Genomic DNA, 26,132 nt, shown 5'->3' on the forward strand with positions numbered 1-26,132 from the left:
GAGTATACTGACCTTGCTTACAGTGATCTAACAAAGGTCACCGTATGGTCGCAGAGGTCACATTAATTCTCAAAGCGGGGATTCGCTGACGTTGTCACCTCCACAACAGTGCTCTGACATCACAAATTATTAATGAGCCCTGTAGCAAGGACCCCCTCCCCCCCGATGGATGGTCAGTGCATGATGGGCCCGAGCCAGCCCTGCGTGTCCTTTTGACCCCACTCACAGTCACATGAACTCCACATGAACCCCGTGAGCAGGTCAACCGGCGGTCAATAACGAGATACCGCGACAACAGTACTTCATGACTTTATTATTAATATGATTTCAAAATTAAAAAAAAAATAATAATAAATGTTCTGTCTAGGCCAACAACTTGCAACATATGGCCACATGGTGGCATTCCAATGCCAAGTTTGTCTTTTTACCAAATTGAGTTGCTCATGTGCCCTCCAGTTGTTTTGTTCTGCGTTGACCACATACAGATGATGATGCCCCCTATTTCCTCACAGCCTCCCCTGTATGACCCCGGTCGAAGAAAAGAACCTTTATAAATACACACGCGCCCCCTGCCCACGTCGTCATTTGGACTGTCAAGTTTTTGCTATTCCTTTGTGGTGTAAAAATGCACACAACACAATATTGACCTCAGCTGTATTGTCCAAGTGTAATTTCTCACACAGACCAAATGCCCGGCTCCTTCAGTCCTACTCTTTTCCTATGATACATTTGAGCCGAGGGAGTGCACCAACTATGAAACCATACATCAATCATAGCACAGGACCCCCCCCCCCCCCCCAAAAAAAATAAAAAAATTGACATTTTGTTTTTAGGTTAACAGCTCCCTGAACAAAAGTGTGGCGTCCTCGCTCTGGTCCAGTTATTGTGACTGGAAGCAGACAGTGATTAAGTTGAGGTCATCCAGCAAACATCTGCGACACCTGCTTCTTGGTGCTCAGCTGTCATGATACACAAAAACATAAAGGGAACATCCCAGAAAAAACAGCTTAGGCCAAAAAATAGCTCCGAGAGGCATGTTTGTTGGTAAATAATAGTGACAAAACATGCCCAAATTCAAGACAATTAAATAAACAAAAACAAAAAAAACCAACAACAATCTAATAATATAATATTGCATGTAAATATTGTATAAAATCCTTAAAAATACAGTTTAGGTAACTATTTAAGTACTGAAGTCATCACAGCCAAAAGTGCAGAGGTCCATAAATAAAACATTGACTGTGGGGCTTCTCTTGGGTCGAAATCCACTTCACTGAACCAGTTGCCACCACAAGGGGCTAAAAGAGAAGCAGGTCAAACGGTCAGAGTTCACGAACTAGGACGTACACTGAGAAGAGGACGCTCGGTGGTTTGTTGTCGTCTGCTCACACAAAGCAACTGGGAGTCGGCGGTTTTGTTGACAGAGGCACAGGGTGGATGGTTGGGGATGGGTGGTGGTGGGGGCGCTAGTTAAGGTCCGGGTGAGACTATTTCAAATCAACAGCGTTTACAGTGAGCAGAGGGACGGCTCCCACAACACACAGACACACGAGCATTAAAGCTACGCAAAGGTCAGAATAAATACACAAAAGGCAGAGCGGCAAAAGAAGCTCGCACGGTGAAGGTGTGGAGCTCGATCTCGGTGGGCTGCTGTGTGTCGCTTCTCGCAAACAATTGGCTGTCATGATAATGCAAAAGTGCACCATCTTGATGACAGGCAACTATGTTGAAAGGAGGGAAAGAGCTTCATTTACTAGAAACGTAGTGCTTTGCCGCCATCGTGTGGCATCTATGGGCAATTCTAAAACTTTTCAGGGAGGCTTCAATTACTTGCTATTTGCAGCAGGCCTCTGGCCCTAACAGCCGTGAATAGCTGCAGTTAAATGATGCAAACATTTTGCTGTCATCACTACTACTATTGTGACGGACTAGCAAATCAACTGGGATTGGCTCCCTGTGATCCTGAACACACTTCTTTCATTTGTCAATGTCCATTGTTGAAAAGGAGTGGTACGAATCATACGAGCGGTGTCAAAAAACCTCCAGGACTGGTGCCAGGTCAAGTGAGAAGGGAGGTTGCTCCAGCACGTGACTGTTCTTCTCGGACAGAAATTGTTGGATGCTCAGGGAATTGAGAGCAGAGTTGTTGTCCTGCTAACACTCGTCTCTTCTTGCGCACTGAACACAGCAAACATCTCAGGATCGCTTTGGAGGCGTGCTGGTCTGCCCCACCTTGAAGGGGAAAACTCTAAATTTGTAGTTTGGGTTTGAAATGTCTGATGACTAGGGCTGTCAATTGATGTATTTATTTTTTAAATCAGATTAATCACACTTTTGAATTTTGATTAATCACAGGTGCCAAATATACCAACACATTTTGTTTTGAGATTGTATTTTAAACTTGTGATTCGATGAAAAGAGTTCAGCGCTGCACTACATGCAAATTACCTTTGCTTTTTTCTAAAGTCCCATGGGGGTGACTTTTGAAGCAAAATTTGCTGCTGAGTACACCAGTCGGAGTCTCCGCACTAATCTTTGCACTGGCGTAAGCGTTTGACCTGATCACTGACCTTATAGCAACCTGCACCGCATTTCAGATACTCATTCGCAGTTAAGGTAAAGGAGTGCGTATGGTCAAAATAAATTGTGCGATTAATCCGAGTTAATATATGATTAATGCAATATTTTTGGGGCGACTAATCATGAGTTGACGCGTTAACTTTGACAGCCCTACTTACGACACCAGTCCTTGAACGTTTCTGACACACGTCGTATGTGTTCATGGAAGAATTCTGTGGACTGTGTGAAATTGAATTTGATTTATTTTGAAGGAACTGAGCTCTTGAAGAATGCACTCACGAGCTGTTGATTCCATGTCAATTGCTTCACTGTCTAACGATGAACATGTCAGTATGTGAAGCTGGTCCACATCCACATCTTGGCAACTCCTCTGGACAGCATTCAATTACTCAATGCAACACCGGTTGTTGAAATTGACTTCTGAAATTAGAGTTCAGAACATTCATTGGTAGTCTGCGATAACATTAAAACTTCTATAAATAATTACATTAATCGACCGTTAATTTCACCCATATTTAACCAAGAAACTGGTAACGTGGTTCTACAGCAGCTTTGTGAGAGATCAACTGTTATTTATTTCGCCTCACCCTGCGATTGACTGTGGAGCAGCCCAGGATGTTCCCTGCCTCTTGCCCAAGGTCACTGTGGATGGATATTTCGCCTTCTTTTCTGAAGAAGGAAGCTACTCGCCAGCATGCGAGAGCGCACACATACACAGCAGCCCAAATCAACAGTTACTACAGCTAATTCATATTACGTACCTCCCACATCAAACACTGAACTAGTGGCAGAAAGCAAGAACAGTTCAAACTTGTACAGGTTCTACAGAGATGAAGAAAGGAATGGCTATGACGGTCAACGGCCTACAAGGACACTGAGGAAGAAAAAGGAAGCCATTAAGACAATACTGATTAATCAGGCAGCCCGATTAACACTTGGTTCCCCCCCTCCCAAAGCGGAGCTGGGGGGATGTTTAACACCCACCTCACACTGCAGAGAAAGGCACTAGAGTGGGCTTGTTGCTGTTGGGCGTAGAAAAATAAAAGCGATATACATTCATAGCTCACAGGTCATTTAACCGCAAATCTGGGAGTAGAAACACAAATGCACTTGTAGAAAAATAAAATGTTAAAAAAAAAAAAAAAAGAATTTTACAAAGTGGGGGGGGGGGGGGGGAACGCATCGCATGGCCCCTACTTTTCCTTATTTTTGTATACTGGGAGACGAGTATGGCTACTTTTGTTAGTTTTAAAAACCCACCAGTAGGTAATTCAGGAGCGCGCCGGCGACAAGCAGTGGAGCCCTTTGGTGCACGCTGACATGGGAGGGATGCAGTTAGAGGGCAGGTGTGGGGGCGCTTCAGGGGGTTGCATTTGGATAAGGAGGAGGAGAGTGGCTGCTTGGCGGGAGGTCAGAGCTCAGCTTTCAGTGCAAGGAAAGAGTCAACACAATGCATGTTCAGACGTTGGGAAAGCAGAGACGCCATCCAAACACCCAGCGTGACGTAAAATGTGTGCGTGTGAACCTGGGAGGTACACGAGTGTGCGTTCTAAATTAAGAAAAGTGAGTAACTGTGAAGGCCAATGAGAAGGCCGGATGCAGCTAAATGTAGGGGGATGGGATGTGATCTGGCCGGTAAGGAGTGTGAATGGGAAGAAGGTGAGTTAGTTAGCGAAGAGGGGAATAACAAGTGCAGGAGTGTGAAGAATGAACGAATGAATGTGTATCGAAAATCTTCCCCATCTTCAACTCTCCCATTCCCGCCTTCCTCCTCATCCTCCATCAGTTTCCTGCTGCCCCTCGCCAGTGTCGCGTGAAGGCGCAGCGTCTTCATGTGTGCTTCTTTGTCCTTGCGCGTGTGTGGTTGCTGTTCAGTGATTCAGTCGGGCCGATGAACAAGCTGCTCCTCGAGGAGATGTTGCGACCTCCGGCTCCACTTCCTGTCACGTGGCCGTCGCCTCCAGGTAGCTCTGTAGTTTGCGGACAGTGGACTCGTCCAGTGAAAAGAGGTCAAAGTCAAATGTGGTATTGGTCACGTTGAAGTGGCCCGTCTCCTCAATCAGGTTGACAATCTGCAGCGCAAAAGTAGAGTCACAATTTCATTTTTAAAAATAAAAATCTTTTGAACAAAATGTGTCACCAGCAATTTGAAATATTTGTCTCGAAAAGGTGAGCTCATGCTATGAACCATAAACGGGTATGATTACTTGGCTGTTGTCAAGAGTAATGTCAATCATGAGGTATTTCAAGCACATCTGATTCTGTAAGCTAACCCTCTTTAAGCAATTCAGCCTAATGGATTTCCATACTTGGCAGCAACTAGACAAAGCAGCACATAATTTAGACACAAATAGTCTGCTGCCTAAACGGGCTGCCTTAGGAATAGAACTCGGCGTACGGCGCTTACAACAGAACAACAGCAGCAACATAACAAGCCCATGTAGAGGAATAATTCTCACTTTTATTAACCTTGGGAGAATAAAAACTTATGATTGAGGTGTGTCACGTAAATCACTTGCTCATGTCGTAACACGTAGCCAAAGGTGCGCACAGCTCCTCCTCTTAACTCCTCTCGCGAGCACAATGAATAAAAACATTCACAGCAAGTCAACTTCATACAATTGAAACACCACTGAATGCATTTTGCAATGAGGAAAAACATTTGTAAGAAAATGTTTCATTCTAACATCTCTTCCATTTGGTAAAAATAACTCGGCTGTAGCAAATTAACTCAGTTATGGCAGCTTGTGCGTCAGATTTAAAACCTTTTTAGCAATGCTAACTGCCAAAATAGGCACACTTAAATATAATATAATGGAAAAGAAACTGGTTTACTTAAACTAATCTCACAACTGTCCACTTGTAGAAGATGAGTAGAAACACAAATGCAACCAAATTAGCCTTCTGTTTTTTGTAAACTTGCTATAAACATAATTTTAAGGATAAACATCATACTTCTATTTGGGGTGAGGCATTCATTTGGATAAAATAATAACACAGCATGTCTAATGGGCTGGCATCACACTCCATGGTTTCCAGTGATCCAATTCCAATTTTCTTGCTCTCACGTGGTGCATTTCGATCACACGCCATTGACAGCGAATATGGAATCAGATATTTTGGGATTGGAATCGCTGTTGTAGCAACTGAACTCTGTCCTAAAACAAGGACCACTGTAGTTATGTACACGTAATGTGGGCATCAGCGCATACAAGGTTGTTTCAAGTGTTCCACGGGTACATGTAAATAGACGAATATAGGTATTAAATCCAAATTGTATGTCTAGTGTAATTCCAACATACATCCAACTTTAACAGTCAAAAGCAACGCAGTGATCATGGAAGTATCAGGTAAAAGAAAGACAGGAACACACCTGCTGCAGGACATTACGCTCCCTTAAAGCCATCAGTCTGCGATGAAGGTCCACTAATTCTTCTGTGTAGGCCTGGAGCGTTTGGGAGGAGGGAAAAGTGTTGTTGAACACCGGTACATGGTTATAAAATGAAAACGAATGCCTAGGGGTTAAAAATAGTAAGTAAAGAAAACATTGTAAAATCAGCAAAAAATAGTTGCATCAATGCAAACAGCACGGATTTTTGTTATTATAACAGATAGATCTATCTGAAGGATGTTTAATGTGGTATTGAGAGTACTTCACAGTTTAAGAGATTATTTAAGAGAGAAGACTTCAAGGGTTCAGTGGCACTTTGTCAAAACATCTGTATCTATTTGCAGAAGTATTCTAAATGAATTACTGAGCATGGGTTAAAATGTTATATGTGAGAGATGAGGCATAAAAAGTTGAGGTATTTACCCTTCCTACCTTGTCGTATCCCTTCTTCAACACCTTCTCGGAACGGAACGACGAGTCTGGACTCTTTCTGCCAGATACCTGCACTCACACACAGAGATTAAAGAACATTACGACAGACAAGAGATGGAGGTTGTTTCAAAAACAAATGGAAAAAATGCCTAAAACCCAGAATTGATGAGTCTTTACTGTGAAAAATAATCATCACTGTATATTTATTACAAAAATACATTTGCTAAGATGAAAAAGCAAAAGACAAGTGAATCCAGATGGTGGTGGAATAGTGCTATAGCAACACAGAAGATGTATCTTATAAGTTGAGACGAGCTAAACTGTTGTTATCGTTCAGAACTGAATTGTTTAGTCGATATGTCACTGAAGGGAAGCACAAAACGAGGCCTCACTTTATTATTGGAGGAGCTGTGTTTCTGTGGGGGTGGGGCGGGGTCTCGACTGGGGCGGTGCGAGCCGTCACTGCTGTCACTCTCGCTGTCCAGGCTCAGTCTGACAGGGGGGAAAGGGACAAGGTCAAAGGTCACTCACACACAGATTGCGCACTTTCTGTATGTGGAGGTGAGTCACATTTCATTGAATGTCCGATTAATTGCCATTAAAATGGGTCAATGTTATCTATGGTTGTATTTCAGAGGTCCCACCGTGGGGGGGGGGGAAGTTCCTCTGAAAAGACTGACCGAGCGTCACGATTGGGGGGATTAGTTTTAACAGGGGTCCCCTCCTCCGAGCTGCTGTCGTCATCGTCTGACTCCTCTGACTGGATTTCCTCCACCATGGATCGCAGGGGACCTGGGAGAAACAAAGACTACTTAAAATAACAGCCTGTGGATTGTTTTGTTCACACTAAACGACTGTGATTATGATATCATTATTTAACATTCAAATGTCATTATTTAACATTCAAATGTCTCTCACAAAATATTTAAATTCATTGTATTTTTTGAGGACTCATATTTGTATTTAGTAAACATGGCCCTCAATGGGACATTCACGTTTGTTCTGAATCAAGTTTAACATACTGCACCTTGTCCTGGTTTCTGTCCTGGCTCAAAGTCAGAGTCTGAGCTGGAGTCGGAGCTGGAACTGGAGTTTGAAGGACTGGAAGGAGCTGATTGCTGTATGAGGAGAGACATGATGATTCTTTTTAATGTATGTATACTGAGGTCGATCCTACAGCTGCTCTATAAGTATGCTTTGATGATAATATTTGTTGAGACTTGAAAGACTCAATGACTATGGGCTGGCAAGACTCTGTTGATTTAGACTTGATTAGATGCAGATCTCTTTGCACTTGGGTTGCTACAAATAAATAAATAAAGCACAGAATGACCTTGAAAACTGGTCCAACAATCCTCATACCTCAGACTTTGAAGATGCTTCATCCTCTGAATTTGACTCTTCAGACTCATGAAGTTTTTTGGGCTCTTTCAAATCCTGTGTGTCATTTTTGCCCTTGGCCCAGCGACCTTTTTCCTTGGAGTGTTTCTTGTCTGTGTAGGGCTGACTGGCAGCAGATGACGACGACACACGGGGGGAACCTGTGAAAGGGCCACCAGAGGGGCCTTTAGGCCCCTCAGAGCTGCCCTTTTTCTGCTTCTTCACACTGGGTTTGGGAGACTCCACAGTAGAGGGTCTTTTGCTGGGGGCTTTGGATTCTGCCGGAACCCCTCCTCCTCCCACACCTCCCCCGCCACCCCCACCCCCTCCACTCCCAGCCCCCCCTCCTTTCGGAGACATGCCCTCCATCTTTGACTCCTTCAGGGTGAGTTTGGGCTCCTTGAAGGCTGCCTTGGGCAGGACTTTTACTTCATCTTTAACTTTGATGTCTGATGGCTTTTTCGAAGATGAGGATGAGGAAGGCTCACGTCCACTCTTGCTACTTCCATCTCTGTCATTGTCCCCTTTTGACGTGGCTTTGCTCTCTGAGTCTTTTCGGGGTCTTTCACGGTGCTCCTTGGTCATCTTGTGTGGTTTGGGTCCCTTGCTGCTGCCGCCACCTCCTTCTTTACTGGGTTCCTGGAGGTAAAAAACAAAGAGAGAATCAACAAAGCATTGCTATTATCTCAAAACTCTGTTTAGATTTTCTGGAAAATTGTTTGAGCTAAACATGGATCCTTGACCGCATCAGACAAAGTGACCACGTACAGTGGCTATAAAATGTCTACACAACACTGTTTGAATGCCAAATTTTGTGATTAAAAATGAGACCAAGCTAAACCATTCTCAAAACATTTCCCACCATTAATGTGACCTATAACCTGTTCAACTCAAATCAAATCTAAAAATCTATGTGGAAAAATAAATAACTAAATAGGTTTGTTGAATAAATATGCATACCTTCAAACTAATACTTTGCTGCAGCACCTTTGTCTTATCTTACATCTTGTCAGTGTGTCACATCTTAATGTGGCAACATTTGGCCACTCTTCTTTGCTAAAAAACGATCCAAATCTGTCAGATTGCGCACAGCCCTCTTCTGATCGCCCGACAGATGTTCAATGGAACGCCTACAGACCACCTGATCTTTATTTGGGGTAATCAGAGGCACTTTAAATGGTGGCATGTGTGCGCTGACTACCACTTTGATTGAATGTGATAGGTTAATTTTGAACACAACCACATCCCCGGTTATAAGAGGATGTGTACACTTTTGCAACCACATTCTACCAGTTGTTTATTTCTACTTCCCCGCTAAGAAGTTTTTTTTCCTTTTTAAATTAAACCGAGATGCACAGGTTATAGGTCACATTAACGGTGAAAAAAGTATTTCAATGATTTATATTGGTCTCTGCATTTGAACAGTGGTGTGTCGACGTTTTATATCCGCAATACATTTTCGTAGACAGTAAATATTATGCATGTAATGCAGATGTTTGTTAATGTTTGATGCAGTCGAAACAAATCATAGAATATATAATCATATCTTTCAAAAACAACCTGCTGTCTTCACAGCATGAGAAACAAATGTACGTGCTGGAATAATCACAAAAACCTGGCATGTATGTAAGCTGGCAGGTTAGTAGACTTTTTATATCCACTGTAGAAAACTTGCATTTCCACATTGTCAATTTAAATTAAAGGCAAATATTGACATGTTTTTTGACTACTGGAGAGAAAAGAACACATCTATGGCCCATTATTGACTATGGAATGATAAACCAACTTATCAAGAGACCTAATACTATCAATGTAGAGAACATGTCACAGTGTAACTGAATTCACCCCTGTAAAAAGGGGTGAATGAAAAAAAAACAACCTTTTTTTTCAATGTGTAATTAGTCATATTTAGCATCTCATATTTATAGGACTGTAGTCTTGTTGCAGTCAGATCAAGAGAAAGTACAGTTGCAGAATATAAAACATTTATTATCTGTGGTTAGATTTAACTGAGGCAAGACTGACTGATGCGAAGAATCTTCACATTTTCTCTTCACAGAAAAGATGGCTGACTAATTTAGCATGCATGCTGGTGCTAAACGACAGTTGGTAACAATTATAGGCTTGAGTCAGGCAGCTTGGAGGGCAGATGTGATGTTAAAGGCACACAACTAAGCAAATTTACAGTTTTACTCTCACAAAGGCAATTCAAAAATTTATGAATGATAAATGAAGTTGTGGAGGAGAAATTAAACTACCAAATAATTTCATTTTTTCCACGTGGTTTGATTTGTACGATTTGTATTTGAAGGAGAAAGTGGAGCTGTGGCAAGTTGCTTGTAAAATGACGTGTTGTGTCTTGGGAGCATAGCCAACCTTTGACACATGAGAGGTCTTGGTTTTCTTGGGATCTGAGAAGGCTGAGAGGGGTATGGTGGGGAGGATTGGGTAGTCTGGACTGGGTCTTGATACGGCTTCAGCCACCTCCGGAACCACCAACACCTACATTTAACAGGGATGATAGTTGCACATTACATGTGTCTACACCAAAAACCCTATCAATAAAAAAAAATATGTATATCAGGATTCTTTTTTTATCCAACCAAAGAGAAAAGGAATTCAGAGAATTTCTTTACCATGTCAGTTGCTGCAACCAAACAGTATGGACAAGAACATTGGGTTCAGAGTGTGTTGAGCAGTCTCACCCCTCCAGCTTTGATCAGCTTTTTCCTGAAATCTTTGGTGGGGTTGTTGAAGGTGAGCTTCTCACAGCGGAGGTGGTTAACAGGAGGATTGCCCTCCAAATTCAGGAATAGGTCATAGTTGAAACACACCTTTTTTGGCTCTTCCTAAACAAATTCCAAAGAACATTTCATCAATTCATTACATCAATATAAAAGAGTAGGTGAAAGCAAACAGCCAACCAACATGAAGTGAAGTCTGCACACTGATAAGAATCACAAATATTACTTGGAGGATTCCCTTCAGCATCATCTGTAAGGGCACTTCATTATTTTGCCTATTTATTACTCAAACAGCTAAAGATTATGATGAAGTGACAGTATAATAGCTTGTTGTGATTTTATTTCTACTGGGACTGTATGACTCAAAAAGATTCTTATGTTGCAAGTACTCAAATAACCAGATTACCTCTGGATGTAGCAGTACCCTTATTTCTTGGACATCACAAAGGGAAAAAGTGTTTCCATTAAAAGGATTAAAGGCTTCATTTGGTTAAAACGGGTAAAGGTCCTCCAGTAAAAATTGACCAGCGTTTAACAACAACAAATTATATCCACTCCATAAATAATAATTAAAAAAACAGCAACACGTTTTTAGATACTTCTGATCATTTTGCTCGGACAATTGCTCATTTGGGCACTTTAATCTTTTTAGACGAATCTATTAGAACCAATGAAACTTGTCATTTTTCCCCCTCACCTTGTTCTTGAAGTATACCTCAATAAGCATGAGGAAGCCTGCATAGCCTGATTCCTCCACTTTGTATGGGGGCTCCTTGCATACTGGAGACACAAACACAGGCGCAACATTTACCCGGATTATATTTTGGGATTTTTTTGGGGGGTGAATTTATAATTCAGAAATATAAAACACAAGCCATGTGAAGCAACTTAAAAGTATACTTTTCTTGTCGGCTCCAATTCCACCACTTATCTACATTCCTTGTGCTGCAAAAACAGCAGGTTGTTGGTGAAAGATTTACTTAGATAATGTGCTTAGCTGCATCAAACATTAAAATATATTTGCATTACATGCATTAAATTTACTGACTAATAAATGTACAGTGGATATAAAAAGTCTACACATGGCTGTTCAAATGTCAGGTTTTTGTGATAAACAATGAGACCAAGATAAATCATTTCAAAACCTATTAATGTGGCCTATAACTTGAACAACTCCATTAAAAAAAAAACTAAAATCGTTTTGAGACGGGAAGTAAAAATCAACGACTGAAATAATGTGGTTGCACAAGTGCGCACACCCTCTTAGAACTGGGATGTGTTTGTGCTCAGAATTAACCGACCAATCACAAGCAAATTCATGTTAAATATGAGTCAGCACACGGCTTCTACTATTAAAGTTCCTTTGATTAACCCCAAAAGAATTTCATCTGTTCTCCTTGGGTTTTCCAGACATACTGTATGACTAATAACCCTGAAACTGCAGACCCTCAAAGCTCATTTAGATCAGCCGCATGGAAACATTTTGGATTTTGGCTACGTGGTAGAGAACAAAGATGGAAGGCCCACACTTTTTGCAGTCCTTTACAAAAACTTCCTCAAGTCACGTCAACCTTCAAAGATACCATCCCGAAATTAATTTAAGTGTAGCACGGACGAAAACACAAGCAAAGTCTATTCTGACAGATATCTCAATAAATACAATATTCTTATAAATAAATAAATGTAATACATACTGTATTATAAATATAGATATTGTTAAATCCCGAGCAAAAACAACGTCAGGTCAAGCTAATGTTCATGTGTCTATACATAAACATACTTATGGTTAAAAGAACATTTATATCAATAAGGTTTTTTACAAAAAAGGTTTACTGTGCCGTGTTGTTTTCTCAAACCCCTAATACTTTTAAATGAGGTGATTAAACGACATTGAAATTTCATTAAGCTTCTAGTTGCGTCTTCATTTTGACACTGAACTCTTTTATTCTTCCTGTTTTAATGATGTGTCTTTCTGTTAATTACTTCAGATCCGCTGTTTTAAATAAGTCCATTAGCTGATGTGCAGCACATTAGGTATGAGACTGTGAAATGTGTCTTGTCTTAGCGGAAGTGTGTGAATGCTTTGCCTGTCATACCTCTCTTGGGTTTGGGGAAGCTCTCATGCAGGCGGAAGACAACCTTATCTACAAAGTGCTGGATGTCGCCGTTCTCTGGCCCTCTGACAAACACCATCCAGTCGTGGGTGAAGCCCTCTGATGTTACTTTCTTCCTCAGTTGAGCTCTGTGGCCCAACTCCAGTTTCACCTGCACTGTGCACTGGAAAGATGAGAACAAATGTAGCTGTCAATGCTGCGCCTTTCGATTTGGTAGAAAATGGCCAGGAAGTGCAAGGTCAGGAAGCGAAGAAACAGACCCTGAGAACAAGAAGGATGCATCCAATCAAAACATGCCACCCATTCTCGACAAGTTTTCCATACTTTAATTATCAGAGCAGCAAGGTCAAATAAATGTCAGGTTTATTCAGCTGGGCCCTTTGTACATTCAAACTCTTTACTGCTTTCATGATTAATGACCTGTATTTGATTTCATGATGATGTACAGAACAATCATCAATTTTAATATAGTCAAGAGTTGCAAGAATTAATTAATAACCCATTAATCATATAAGAGTCCTACAAGTACAAAAAGGATGAATGAATATTTTCACTCCTAGCAAAGTAAACCTTATCCTTTACATAATTACCAGACAGGATTGCCATCAAATCAATTGATGGCAATGAATGTTGTCTGGTGATCATGTCATGGCTTTCTTTGAGTAACATCGAACAGCATTCTTACATTTCTCTAACACTTCAAATTCCAAAAACATGTTTGATTGAGACACAAATCAAAACTGTTGTAAAGTTCACCTCCATTTCCATACAGTTGCAAGAAAAAGTGTGAGATGAGAAGCCTTTCAAACCCTTTCTGCATAAAATGGTCATAAAATGTGATCTGATCTTCATCTACAAAAGTTTTCTTAAAATAAACAGCTGAGCACACAAAAATTATAGGTTGCCTTGATTTTACTAAACACTAGTGCCACGAACAAATCAGCGAGGATTTGGACTGAAAAGAGAATCAAAATGGGAAAAAAAATAAAAAAATGTTTAAAAACTAATCCCGAATTATAATTTTCGCATTGAAATGAAAATGGAAAAAAAAAAGGACCGTAATTTCTCACCCTGATATATTTAACTTTTAGTTGAAACACGAATTAATGAATATTAAGTCAATTTGGTTATTTCCACACACATTGCCTTTTAGTTCATAGGTTTGATATTGATACTGGTTATAAAGAATCCAGAGTCAAATGTTCATTTTAGTCTATGCTGCGGGCTGCGAAGAAAATGGATGTTCATAATTTGGACACCCTTTATTGAAAATTATTTAACTTTTTTTTACGCAGCCCCCGTGAAAGAATCTGAATCGAGAATCGTTTGGAACCAGAGCCGAAATAAGGAACCGGAATCGCTCAAATTCAAATGATGATCAATCCTATAGCAAACAGATTTACAGTATTTTGTCTTCATTTTTTAGTATCACTCTGTCAATCTACCTGATGTCAACATTGTAAATGTAAGCTGCAAACTACTATGAGGATGTCTTGAATCTTCTACTCACAGAAGGCTAAAGGATTCTAGATTTATACAGTATATCTATGGAAAAGTAGGCCTACTTCATATAAAATACCACATTTGCACAGTGAACACAGTTCTGTGAAAATGAACACCTCCTGTCCAAATATTTTAAGAGACCGAATATTGCAATTTATGAGTCAACCGCTTCTGTTCAAAAGAGGTTGGTTTGGTGGTTTGTTGAAATTTCAGATTGCTCATATGATTAAAAAGATTTATAACAAGATAATATTCAATAATTGTTAATATTTTCTCGAATGTAGTTGTAATTATTTGCACCCAAAAAAAGGGGAAACAATTTAATTCTCATTATTTATTAGGCTTTACACAATCAGGATGTTTGGGGCCGATCACCGATCAAGTTTAAAAAAAAAAAAAAAAAAAACGATAACCGATCACCGATCTGATCACAAGCTGGAGCAATGTGTCTATTTACATGACTTGTTCATTTATTGTACAACCCCAATTCCAATGAAGTTGGGACGTTGTGTTAAACAAATAAAAAAAGAATACAATGATTTGCAAATCATGTTCGACCTATATTTAATTGAATACACTACAAAGACAAGATATTTAATGTTCAAATTGTTAAACTTTATTGTTTTTAGCAAATAATCATTAACTTGGAATTTTATGGCTGCAACATGTTCCAAAAAAGCTGGGACAAGGTCATGTTTACCACTGTGTTAAATCACCTTTTCTTTTAACAACATTCAATTAATATTTGGGAACTGAGGACACTAATTGTTGAAGCTTTGTAGGTGGAATTCTTTCCCATTCTTGCTTGATGTACAGCTTCAGCTGTTCAACAGTTCCGGGTCTCCGTTGTCGTATTTTACGCTTCATAATGCACCACACATTTTCAATGGGAGACATGTCTGGACTGCAGGCAGGCCAGTCTAGTACCCGCACTCTTTTACTACAAAGCCACGCTGTTGTAACACGTGCAGAATGTGGTTTGGCATTGTCTTGCTGAAATAAGCAGGGCTGTCCATGAAAAAGACGTTGCTTGGATGGCAGCATGTTTCTCCAAAACCTGTAGGTTCCTTTTAGCATTAATGGTGCCTTCACAGATGTGTAAATTACCCATGCCATTGGCACTAACACAGCCCCATACCATCACAGATGCTGGCTTTTGAACTTTGCATCCATAACAGTCCGGATGGTTCTTTTCCTCTTTGGCCCCGGAGGACACGACATCCACAATTTCCAAAAACAATTTGAAATGTGGACTCGTCGGACCACAGAACACTTTTCCACTTTGCATCAGTCCATCTTAGATGAGCTCAGGCCCAGAGAAGCCGGCGCCGTTTCTGGGTGTTGTTGATAAATGGCTTAAAATTAGCATTTACGGGTGAGATTTCCCTTCAAATAACGAATATTCACACCCAAACGCCGTAATAATACATACAGACAGGTAACATAATATTCACGGACATATTCTTCCTAATCTGTGAAAAAAAAAAAAAAAAAAAGTTTACAATAAAGTTTGATCGCGACGTTCTTCTACTCTTTGTTTAAGCTTACAGAGATGTGTAGCTCCATGTATGCATCGCACCATACTGTCCCTAAGAGGCCAAGGGAAAATTCCGGTCGCAGTTTCTGGCAAGGTGTAGCATAGCGTAACAAGCAAAATTTGCATGCGCTCTTTCTCAGAATGCATTGCTCTAGTTAAAATTACTGTATCATGTTTTGACTGTGTTCAAATGCATCTTTACTGTATTTTGTACAGACAGGGTTTAATAGTTAAACTGATGTCATGTACAGTCATTTAATTGGTGTTTTTTTTAATCGTGTGTTTACTGATGCTCTTGATGGCAATGTGGCAGCCTTACTCAGAATAGTTAGTATGATGTGGTATTTTAATACCACTTGAGGCCAGTAGTAGTGTGAATGCAAGCTGATCCATGTGATGCCTATGCTGCGTAAAATGCATAATGATGCAATTCAAATAGAATTAAGGGAATCACTCGAAAATTCAGCTAATGATTCCAAGGTATTGTTAACTTTGGAACCGGTTCCCACTGATTTCGATTCTTGATACCCATCCCTATTTATAGCTTATTAGGCTACAGATATACTGGTCCGGCCCACTTGTGATCAAATGTGAATGTGGCCGGCGAACTAAAATTAGTTTCACACCCCTGCCTTAAAGCATTGGCCTGTTCAATCAGTTAACGTATTAATTTGACAGATTCAGATTGTATTTCGACCAGCATCCTGGGATAGGTTGTCTTTACCTTGGAGGTTCAAAAAAGCACCAGAATTTTTTTATGCCCAAGGTAGCTTGAATCCCATGAGGAGGACCATGTGAATTGTACCTGGGTAGACACAAAGAGGTGTCTCCCAGTGGAATGGAATGACGTAAATTTGCATGGGAGTGGATTGGCTGCCTGAGTCATAGATCTCCAAAGATTTGTCCAAAGGAAAAAGGACATTGCTGGAATATCTCTGTCAGCTAAGAACAACGACAGCGTGCCAGCAGTGTGTTTGAGAGAATGTGTACAGTAGTGTAGTAGTGGCTAGTGAGGAGTATATGGCATGGCGTGCAGAATGAATTAAGGAGGCAGTTGACACAATAAGCAACAGAAAGGCACTATATATCCCAGAAAAAAAGTGAAGGATTTGGCTTCGGCAGTGACTGGCTCGTGAGGTGGGATTTGGCATGTGTGTGGGGGGCGGGGCGGGGAGGATTGGAGGGGGGGGGGGGGGGGGGGGGGGGGGGGTAGAAGGCTGAGATAAGCACTCCATCCAGTGATCACATTGCAACACAGAAGGACACACATGCAATGCAGGCGTACAGTCACACACACACCTGGCACTCTGCCTGGCCATTTTGTGGCAGTAATGCCCTCTTAGAATCCAGACTCCACCACACCCTACCATGGAATCGTAGTAACCACCTGCACCAGCCTCAATGAGCTCAGATATCTGAAATGGGACAGGGTGATTGGGTATATCTTTTTTTTTTATTTTTAATACTTCATAACAAAATGGAAACAAATGAAACAAATTGCTTCAGTGGGGGGAGAAAAAACAAATGCATTCTGTTCAAAGGTTTTCCCCCGATCAAAGAGTTCAATACACCATCACCCATCGGGAAAAAAAGCAGGGAATCAGTAATAAGAACCAATCATCCTGTCATCCCAACCACAGCACTCGCATACACACACGTCTCACAACAAGAAAAACAACTGATCGCTCATTGGCATTCCCAAACAAAGTAGGGCTCCCATTCGAGACGTGGCCAGTGATCATTCCCAATCCATCCATCCATCCATTTTCTGAGCCGCTTCTCCTCACTAGGGTCGCGGGCGTGCTGGAGCCTATCCCAGCTGTCATCGGGCAGGAGGCGGGGTACACCCTAAACTGGTTGCCAGCCAATTGCAGGGCACATAGGAACAAACAACCATTCGCACTCACAGTCATGCCTATGGGCAATTTAGAGTCTCCAATTCATGCATGTTTTTTGGGATGTGGGAGGAAACCGGAGTGCCCGGAGAAAACCCACGCAGGCACGGGGAGAACATGCAAACTCCACACAGGCGGGGCCGGGGATTGAACCCGGGTCCTGAGAACTGTGAGGCTGACGCTCTAACCAGTCGGCCACCGTGCCGCCCATTCCCAATCCACTTAGGTCAAAAGGAGCCAGCTGGCAACATACAAAGTACACATTTACAACAGAGCCAATCAGCCTGCCAGTTCAAAGTTTGGAAGGGTAAACTCTAGTGATGCACCGAAATTTCGGGCACCGAAATGTTTCGACTGAAAATGACCCGAAGTGCATTTTCGTTTTCGGATCGAAAGACGAAATAAAAAAGCCAAAACAGTATGTGGTTATGATGCAAGCAAAAACCATGGCCGGCGCACAGCCGTGTACACTATATTCTAAAAATAAATAAATAAATAAATAAAAACAGGCAAGTCCACATTGAACAGTCACCCAATCTTCCTGCTTTCTACTGTTCGGGTACTAAGGGGAATGCTTGTTACACGCTATTATGAACCACTCCAGCTACCTACAAGCTACAGCTAACCCGGTTAAACACGATGCCGAGCTGCAGAGGCAAATGTGTGCTTCGTGTCCATTGTCAATGCAGCATAAGTCACTAATCATCGCCTCCATGGCAGCGAATAAGCTACACTTCTGACAAGTATTGTTGTCACAAAGAGAGGATGAGGAGTAATTAACAGGAGGACAGGGCAGTCATGCTAATTGCTAAGATATCGTTACATGAAGTCGCAAAACACAAAGTTAAGTGATTGGGTGATACAGTACACTTGTCACATATGTCTGGCTGGAACAGCATTATAGCGGAGAGTCATAAAAAGGAAGCATGATGTCCCCAGCTCGTTCTATATTGGAGTGGCAAGGTACAGAGGGGTGTGCTCTAGTTAGAGAACACAGATCGATTGGTTTGTTTATTGTGGTCAAACTTAAGGCATCACAAGTAAACTCTGTTGTAGCTTCCAGTTCAGTGGAAACGTGGAACTGTGGATCCCACCGATTAATTAAAAAATGTAGACATATGGAGGTTCTTCTTGTCGTGTGACTGATTATTACAAGAAGAAGATAAGCTTTTGCGTTACATTCCCGTTGTTACAGAGTGGTGACAATTACCCCAGCAGAATGTAGTGTCTTGCTCTATCTACCCTTGGGTACTAAACTCAGGGGTTCAAGCAGTTATTTTGATGCCCTCCACAACTTTTTAGAATGGAAACAAGAAATGTGTATCGATACTCTTTTACTAGGTGGAAAGTGGGTAAAAATATCTATAGAACAAAGTTTTGCCCTCTTTGCCAGGACTAAAAAAAAGTGTAAACTTTTAAATATAGATTGTTTGCTTTAGCTCAGCGGCACGGTGGGCGACTGGTTAGAGCGTCAGCCTCACAGTTCTGAGGACCCGGGTTCAATCTCCGGCCCCGCCTGTGTGGAGTTTGCATGTTCTCCCCGTGCCTGCGTGGGTTTTCTCCGGGCACTCCGGATTCCTCCCACATCCCAAAAACATGCATTAATTGGAGACTCTAAATTGCCTGTAGGTGTGACTGTGAGTGCGAATGGTTGTTTGTATGTGCCCTGCGATTGGCTGGCAACCAGTTCAGGTTGTACCCCGGCTCCTGCCCGATGACAGCTGGGATAGGCTCCAGCACGCCCGCAACCATAGTGAGGAGAAGCGGCTCAGAAAATGGATGGATGCTTTAGCTCAGCGAGGCTGGAAATTTTTTTTTTCTCAAAGACACAAAAGTGGAACCAGGTCAAGCACAATCTGTTATGGGACTAGTTGACTTCCAAATTCCAACAATTTTTTTACATAGGCAGTTATGTGGAATAAGTTGCTCCAGTGTCAAACGGTTTTCATCATATAACATTAATTCATTGTACAAGCACTATTTTAATTTGATTGGATATTCTTAACAGTCTTAAGTAGTATTAAGAAAACTTGACAACACGATAAGAGCGATACTGTAACTTAGTGGCATTAAATATGTTACTGAATTGTACTCAGCAGTCAGACCATTGCCTGTCTGGTTATCATCACATTTATACTCTTTGCCATCACGGGTTACTCTTCTGTGGTGCCTTTACCAAACAAAAAACAAGAAAACAAAACAAACAAAAAAAAAGCAATAGAATATTCAAAACAGACTTGTAAAGGTGCAACAATTAATTAATTAATTGACAACTAATCATTTATTAAATCAAGCAACAACTACTTTGATAATTGAGCAATTGTTTAGAGCCATTGTTTTACTTAAAATTGTCAAAATTCTTTGGTTTCCGCTTCTCAAATGTAAATATTCTCTAATTTCTGCAGTTCTCCGTGAAAGAAGACTGATTATCTTTGTCATATTTTGATTTTGATTAAGCACATCTGCCTTTACTTTGGAAAACTATGATAATTCCCCCCCCCCCCCCCCCCCCCCCCCTATTTTCTGACATTTTACTTAACTGAACCATAATAGATTCATGGAAAAAAATAATACTCAAATTGATCTATTATGAAAATAGTCGTTATTTGCAGCCAGGGTATGAATAACCTGTAACTGACATGTATTGAACCTGAAGCCGCCTCAGAAGTGTACATCAAATTAGTAGTCCTTCACATTAATGAGTACCCAAGAAGTAGCTCTCAGTTTCAGAAAGGTTGGTGAGTACATCATCACTGCCTCTTCTGTGATATTGCTTAATTGTTGTTTATTTGGTTTTGTTTAATGATTAAACAATACCAAATAAATGAAAATAATTGGTTAATAAACTAATTGAAAATATTTGCAATAAACTTTAATGCTAAATAATCTTTGTATCTGATTATTCACTGGAATAATCAAGAGAATAATCTAAATATCTGATCGTGACAGCCCTACACATTTGTTAGAGGCCTACTGTAGTGAAATTTCAGATTTGCTTTGACTTGCGTCACATCAACCATGATGATAATGGTTGTTTGAAATCAAGTTTAGTTTGACTTTTGAAAGATATTTCCTCATTGAAATCTAAATTTTACAACTTAAACAGGTTAAACTATATTATAAAGCAAAGCAGATCAATCATGCCCTTAACCACAACCTAAATGAAAGATCAAAATCTTTATTGCAGTATCTTTGACCTAACATTGGCGTCCATGTTCGTTGCCAGCTTTCCGTAGATCATGCTCCTGACACCACTGAGCTTTACCCGCTCGTCCCAGGATTTTGTTTTCCACTGCATACAGTGCCCCTCGGTGTAGCTGGTTGTCATAGAAATGTCGAAGGAAGGAAACTGCTGGGCCATCATCCTCAACATTACATAAAAAATCTGGCATCTTGGAAACCCTCAATGAAGTATAAGCCCATCCGGCTCTCTTTTTGTCAGGAACCAGGCAGAAGGAGAAATTATGGCATCTCCTAAATTCACTATATTGTATTTTCCGTTTGCATCCTAAATTAGATGTCCAGTAAAAACAGGGATAGCATTTTGGCTACATGTCTTACAAGGATACAAGATTACAGGGGCATTACTTAGTAATAATGAGACCAATCAGTTGTCTGCAGAGCAATGGTAGCAACATCAAAAAGCACCAGGAAAAGACACAATCAAAAATATCTTTCCATTGGAAAAATCATTAACTGACAACAAATGTGTGCATATCTATGCAATTCCTTCATAAAAGGCGAACACTGACGATATTTGTAAGTTGCAGACAGCTGAACGTCCTCTGCATGCTCACTCACCAGTCTTAAACAACTAAGAAAAGCAGTTTCAAGAGAATGGCTGATGTTTTACACATAAGATGCAGTGAAAAACCATTACAAACAACTAAAACTCGTTACATATTGTGTAAATATGTTAATTTATTCAAATACGTATCTGTTAGTGAAATAATCAAGGAGGAGTGTGGGGGAGGCAGTATGTCAATCTGTAAGGACTTGTCCGATTTCAGTGTGGGCACTTGAAGGCCACAGGGTCAAGACCTGCTGAAGATCAAGCACTATGGAAACTAATTAGAATTATGGTTAATGAAAGGGATGCCAGTTGCTACCTGAGCATCGTCAATGTGCCATGAACTGAACAGCCAATTGCTCAGGGGAAGAACAGCATGCGGATGTGGCACAGGATGCATATCTTTCTACAAGACTTTACGCCGATCTGATCGGTGTGATCGGTATCGGCCGATAATTTGCATTTTATGCTGATCGGCTTTGTCATAATTCGCCGATCCGATCAATTACGTCATTGATCGGCTCCGCACAAGACATTTACTCTGCGTCACCGCCGCGTATGAATCCAAAAGCTAGTTTATTTTTAGCCTTGTCACGGGTCTTGTGGCACCGTACTGTTACTCGCTGGCGGCCAAGAAAGTTTTTTTCAATCTTGTCGGTGAAAAAACACGTCATCAGTGTGGGACTATTTTGCGGTGTCTCAGACAAACAACATGTAAGTTATTTGCAGTCCGTGCACAACTGAAGTACATCGTCGGGAAAAATCATCAAAATGCTTCAACACAACAACTATGATCAGGCGCCTGAAGAATGTACACAAGGAGGAGCGTTCAGTGTTCAAGCAACGCAGCGTGGGGGGGGAAAAAAAAAAAAAAAGAAGGAAAAGCCAAACGGACGCAAACTCTGGACAACACCCGTCCATATAGCCCGGGACAATGAGAAAGTTAGAGTAAGCATGTCATTAACAGTATTTATTAAAGTAACTTTATTACAAAATAAAATAATTTAATTACAGTAAGCTAGCACCCATTATTTCTGTCATGTTGTAATGTTGATTTGACCTAAACTTATGTCAGTGGCCAATCCTTGAATGCCCCCTAGAGGTCATTGATGTTTTCACTTTTTTCTACAACCCCAATTCCAAAGACGTTGGGACGTTGTGTTAAACATAAAGAAAAACAGAATACAATGATTTGCAAATCATGTTCAACCTATATTTAATTGAATACATGACAAATACAAGATATTTAATGTTCAAACTGATCAATTTTATTGTTTTTAGCAAATAATCAATAACTTAGAATTCTATGGCTGCAACACGTTCCAAAAAAGATGGGACAGGGTCATGTTTACCACTGTGTTACATCGCCTTTTCTTTTAACAACATTCAATAAACGTTTGGGAACTGAGAACATTAATTGTTGAAGCTTTGTAGGTGGAATTTTTTCCCATTCTTACTTGATGTACAGCTTCAGCTGTTCAACAGTCCGGGGTCTCCGTTGTCGTATTTTACGTTTCATAATGCGCCACACATTTTCAAAGGGACACAGGTCTTGACTGCAGGCAGGCCAGTCTAGTACCTGCACTCTTTTACTACGAAGCCACGCCGTTGTAAAACGTGCACAATGTGATTTGGCATTGTCTTGCTGAAATAAGCAGGGGCGTCCATGAAAAAGACGTTGCTTGGATGGGAGCATATGTTTCTCCAAAAACTGTATGTACCCTTCAGTATTAATGGTGCCTTCACAGATGTGTAAGTTACCCATGCCATTGGCACTAACACAGCCCCATATCATCACAGATGCTGGCTTTTGAACTTTGCGTCCATAACAGTCCGCATGGTTCTTGTCCTCTGGCCCAGAGGACACGACGTCCACAATTTCCAAAAACAATTTGAAATGTGGACTCGTCGGACCACAGAACACTTTGCATCAGTCCATCTTAGATGAGCTCGGGCCCAGAGAAGCCGGCGGCGTTTCTGGGTGTTGTTGATAAATGGATTTTGCTTTGCATAGTAGAGTTTCAAGTTGCACTTACGGATGTAGCGCCAAACTGTATTTACTGACATTGGTTTTCTGAAGTGTTCCTGAGCCCATGTCGTGATATCCTTTACACATTGATGTCGGTTTTTGATGCAGTGCCGCCTGAGGGATCGAAGGTCACGGGCATTCAATGTTGGTTTTTGGCCTTGGCGCTTACATGCAGTGATTTCTCCAGATTTTCTGAACCTTTTGATGATATTATGGACCATAGATGATGAAATCCCTAAATTCCTTGCAATTCTACATTGAGGAACATTGACCCTAAACTGTTCGACTATTTTCTCACGCACTTGTTCACAAAGAGGTGAACCTCACTCCATCTTTGCTTGTGAATGACTGAGCAATTCAGGGAAGCTTCTTTTATACCCAATCATGGCACCCATTTGTTCCCAATAAGCCTGTTCACCTGTGGGATGTTCTAAACAGGTATTTGATGAGTATTCCACAACTTTCTCATTCCTTTTTGCCACCTGTCCCAGCTTTTTTGGAACGTGTTGCAGCCATAAAATTCTGAGTTCATGATTATTTGCTAAAAACAATAAAGTTTATCAGTTTGAACATTAAATATCTTGTCTTTGTAGTGTATTCAATTAAATATAGGTTGAACATGATTTACAAATCATTGTATTCTGTTTTTATTTATGTTTAACACAACGTCCCAACTTCCTTGGAATTGGGGTTGTAAAATGCAAGAGAATAATTTTGAGCTGGGATGGGCTCCAGAACGCCCGCGACCCTAGTGAGGATAAGCGGTACAGAAAATGGATGGATGGTTACAGTACCCAGTATACAGTACACAAGTATATACAATAAATGAACAAGTCATGTAAATGGACACATTGCTCCATCTTGTGATCGGATCGGTTATCGTTTTTTAAACTTGCTGATCGGTCCCAAAAATCCTGATTGTGTAAAGCCTAATTTCTACAAGTCTAACGTTGCAGGCAATGTACTATTGTTGCATGAGTTACAGATTTAATACCTTACCATCCAATTACATTAAATCATGCAAAATCAGTTTGATATGAAAGTTCCTCCACTAATAGCGTATATTTTGGACACTTTGGCTCAATGAAAGCTGCCAATCAAAGCATGAGTGCGGCTCAAAGTTTCCACATTGGTATTTTGCCAAACTCCCCCCCATACTCATTGGCATTATATTGAAGAAAAGTGCACACGCGTTAACAATTAACCAAATGTTTGCCAATATGAGTCTGGTATTACAAAATAGTAGTGTCCACGTTGGGTTTCTTTTCCAAGTATGACAGGTAGCGGGCCCCCGCCCTGGCTCCAGCAGCACAGGACGAGCGAGCCTTTTCCCGGCCGGCGCCTTGTCGCCGCGGCTCCTTAGCCAGCCTTTAGCCAACGGCCGACACTCCTCTGGTTCTGTGGACGTGCTAGCTTAGCTTACAACCGCCACTCCAAAAGCTGTTCGGACTAACTAATAATTGCATTAGACTTTGAACCGAAATAGAGAATGCTAAATACCGGGTGTGTGCATCTTTGTGTGGTGGTTTGTGGCTTCGGCTATGCAGCGGTACTGAATGGAGCGGTAGAGTGAAGCTAGTTAGCGGTAAATGCCGATGTATGAGTGGCCAGCTAGCATAGCTCCAGAACCAAACAACTACGACTTGTATAGCAGCAGGAGTAGCGTTTTTTTCCCCCCTCTCTCTCTCTCCCTGTCGCTCTCTTGCTCGCTCTCTTCAAGCGACTACAAGAGAGGATTCTCGCTGCCCGACCAGCGAGAAAGCCGCCTGTATTTCCCCCGTGAAAAGTTAAGCGTCCAAAAGCAGAGACAGAAGCCACCCTACCTGGTTCTCCATGTTTCACTGGCCTCAGTGATTGTTGTATTTATTTACAGCGGCGTTTGTGGAGCGTCTCCCCTGCCTCGGCTCCTCATTGTGTGTCAATCCAGCCGAGAAGCGGAAGGCAGACGGCTCCCCTCCCCGTCCAGACGGGCCGCTGGAAAGCAACCCAAACAGAAAGGTCTCTCAGCCAATAGGACAGCGGAGATTTTCGTCTCTCTTGAAATTAGCCAATCAAAGCCCATTAGAAGGCGGGCCTTGACTCTTTCTGCAAATACAAATCAAGCTTTTTGTGATGGTATTCTCGAGTGACAGGCGATATGTCCCAATGGCTGCAGCTCTGATTCAATTGTAAAATGCACATGGTGTAATTGATAATGAATAATGAATAATATTATAATCAAGCCTGGATTCAAACCCCTAATGTCAGAATTGAGGTGGAGGTGGAGAGATTTGGTGACCACCCTGCCACCAAATCTGTAAATGGATGGATGCGGTCAGTGGAAATGAACTCAGCTTTCCAAAAAATTTGATTAACCACAGTTAATTCAAGATTCAACGGGGGGGGGGGGCAATTACTTTTTCACACAGGTCCAGATAGCTTTGAATTGTTTTTTTCACATTAATAAATATAATCACCATTTAAAACAAGCCTCTTATGTTTACTTGGGTTATCTTTGTCTGATATTTACATTTGTTTTAAGTTGTTTGAGTACACAGTGCTTTACTTGAGTTAATTGTAACCATTATGCCAAAAAAATTAGTCTAAATATGTTGCACTTACAGGATATTTGATTCAAAACTTAACAGAACAAAGTCATTACATTTCATTTTCAAAGCTCTATATTCAGTCAAGGATTTTTTTTAAATTTTCCAAAAGCATCAATGGCTTGGTTTGACCTGTTTAATGATGTAATTAG

At 41.1% G+C, this 26,132-nt stretch overlaps 1 protein-coding gene across 6 annotated transcripts; it reads right to left on the bottom strand.

Annotated features, from left to right (window-relative positions):
* Positions 1–293: 293 nt before the first annotated feature.
* mllt1a (MLLT1 super elongation complex subunit a) lies at positions 294–25,377 on the bottom strand. 6 transcript variants are annotated; one of them, XR_009789431.1, is made up of 13 exons: positions 25,219–25,376; positions 12,624–12,804; positions 11,225–11,307; positions 10,489–10,632; positions 10,160–10,285; positions 7,766–8,422; positions 7,431–7,521; positions 7,048–7,195; positions 6,796–6,895; positions 6,395–6,472; positions 5,954–6,025; positions 3,168–4,652; positions 294–3,000 (listed from the first exon to the last, which is right to left on the bottom strand). XR_009789431.1 is itself a non-coding variant. In XM_061779895.1 (12 exons), the coding sequence occupies exons 1-12, from the start codon at positions 25,228–25,230 to the stop codon at positions 4,524–4,526; spliced, it is 1,812 nt and encodes a 603-aa protein (XP_061635879.1). In that variant the 5' UTR covers positions 25,231–25,377; the 3' UTR covers positions 294–4,523. The 6 variants fall into 6 exon arrangements, 5 of the variants coding, with proteins under 5 accessions (XP_061635879.1, XP_061635881.1, XP_061635878.1 ...); XM_061779895.1 differs by having other exon boundaries at positions 294–4,652; positions 6,404–6,472; positions 25,219–25,377; XM_061779897.1 differs by having other exon boundaries at positions 294–4,652; positions 6,404–6,472; positions 7,084–7,195.
* Between the last annotated feature and the right edge of the window lie 755 nt (positions 25,378–26,132).

The sequence above is a fragment of the Phyllopteryx taeniolatus genome, chromosome 7 (assembly GCF_024500385.1).
Source record: "Phyllopteryx taeniolatus isolate TA_2022b chromosome 7, UOR_Ptae_1.2, whole genome shotgun sequence".
Taxonomy (NCBI): domain Eukaryota; kingdom Metazoa; phylum Chordata; class Actinopteri; order Syngnathiformes; family Syngnathidae; genus Phyllopteryx; species Phyllopteryx taeniolatus.

Excerpts from the sequence above, each read along its gene's own strand:
- mllt1a (XM_061779894.1), bottom strand. Across the intron at positions 6,473-6,795 it reads ACAGCTCCTCCAATAATAAA|GTATCTGGCAGAAAGAGTCC; the intron begins GTGAGGCCTCGT and ends GTGTGAGTGCAG. Across the intron at positions 6,026-6,394 it reads GATACGACAAGGTAGGAAGG|GCCTACACAGAAGAATTAGT; the intron begins GTAAATACCTCA and ends CAAACGCTCCAG.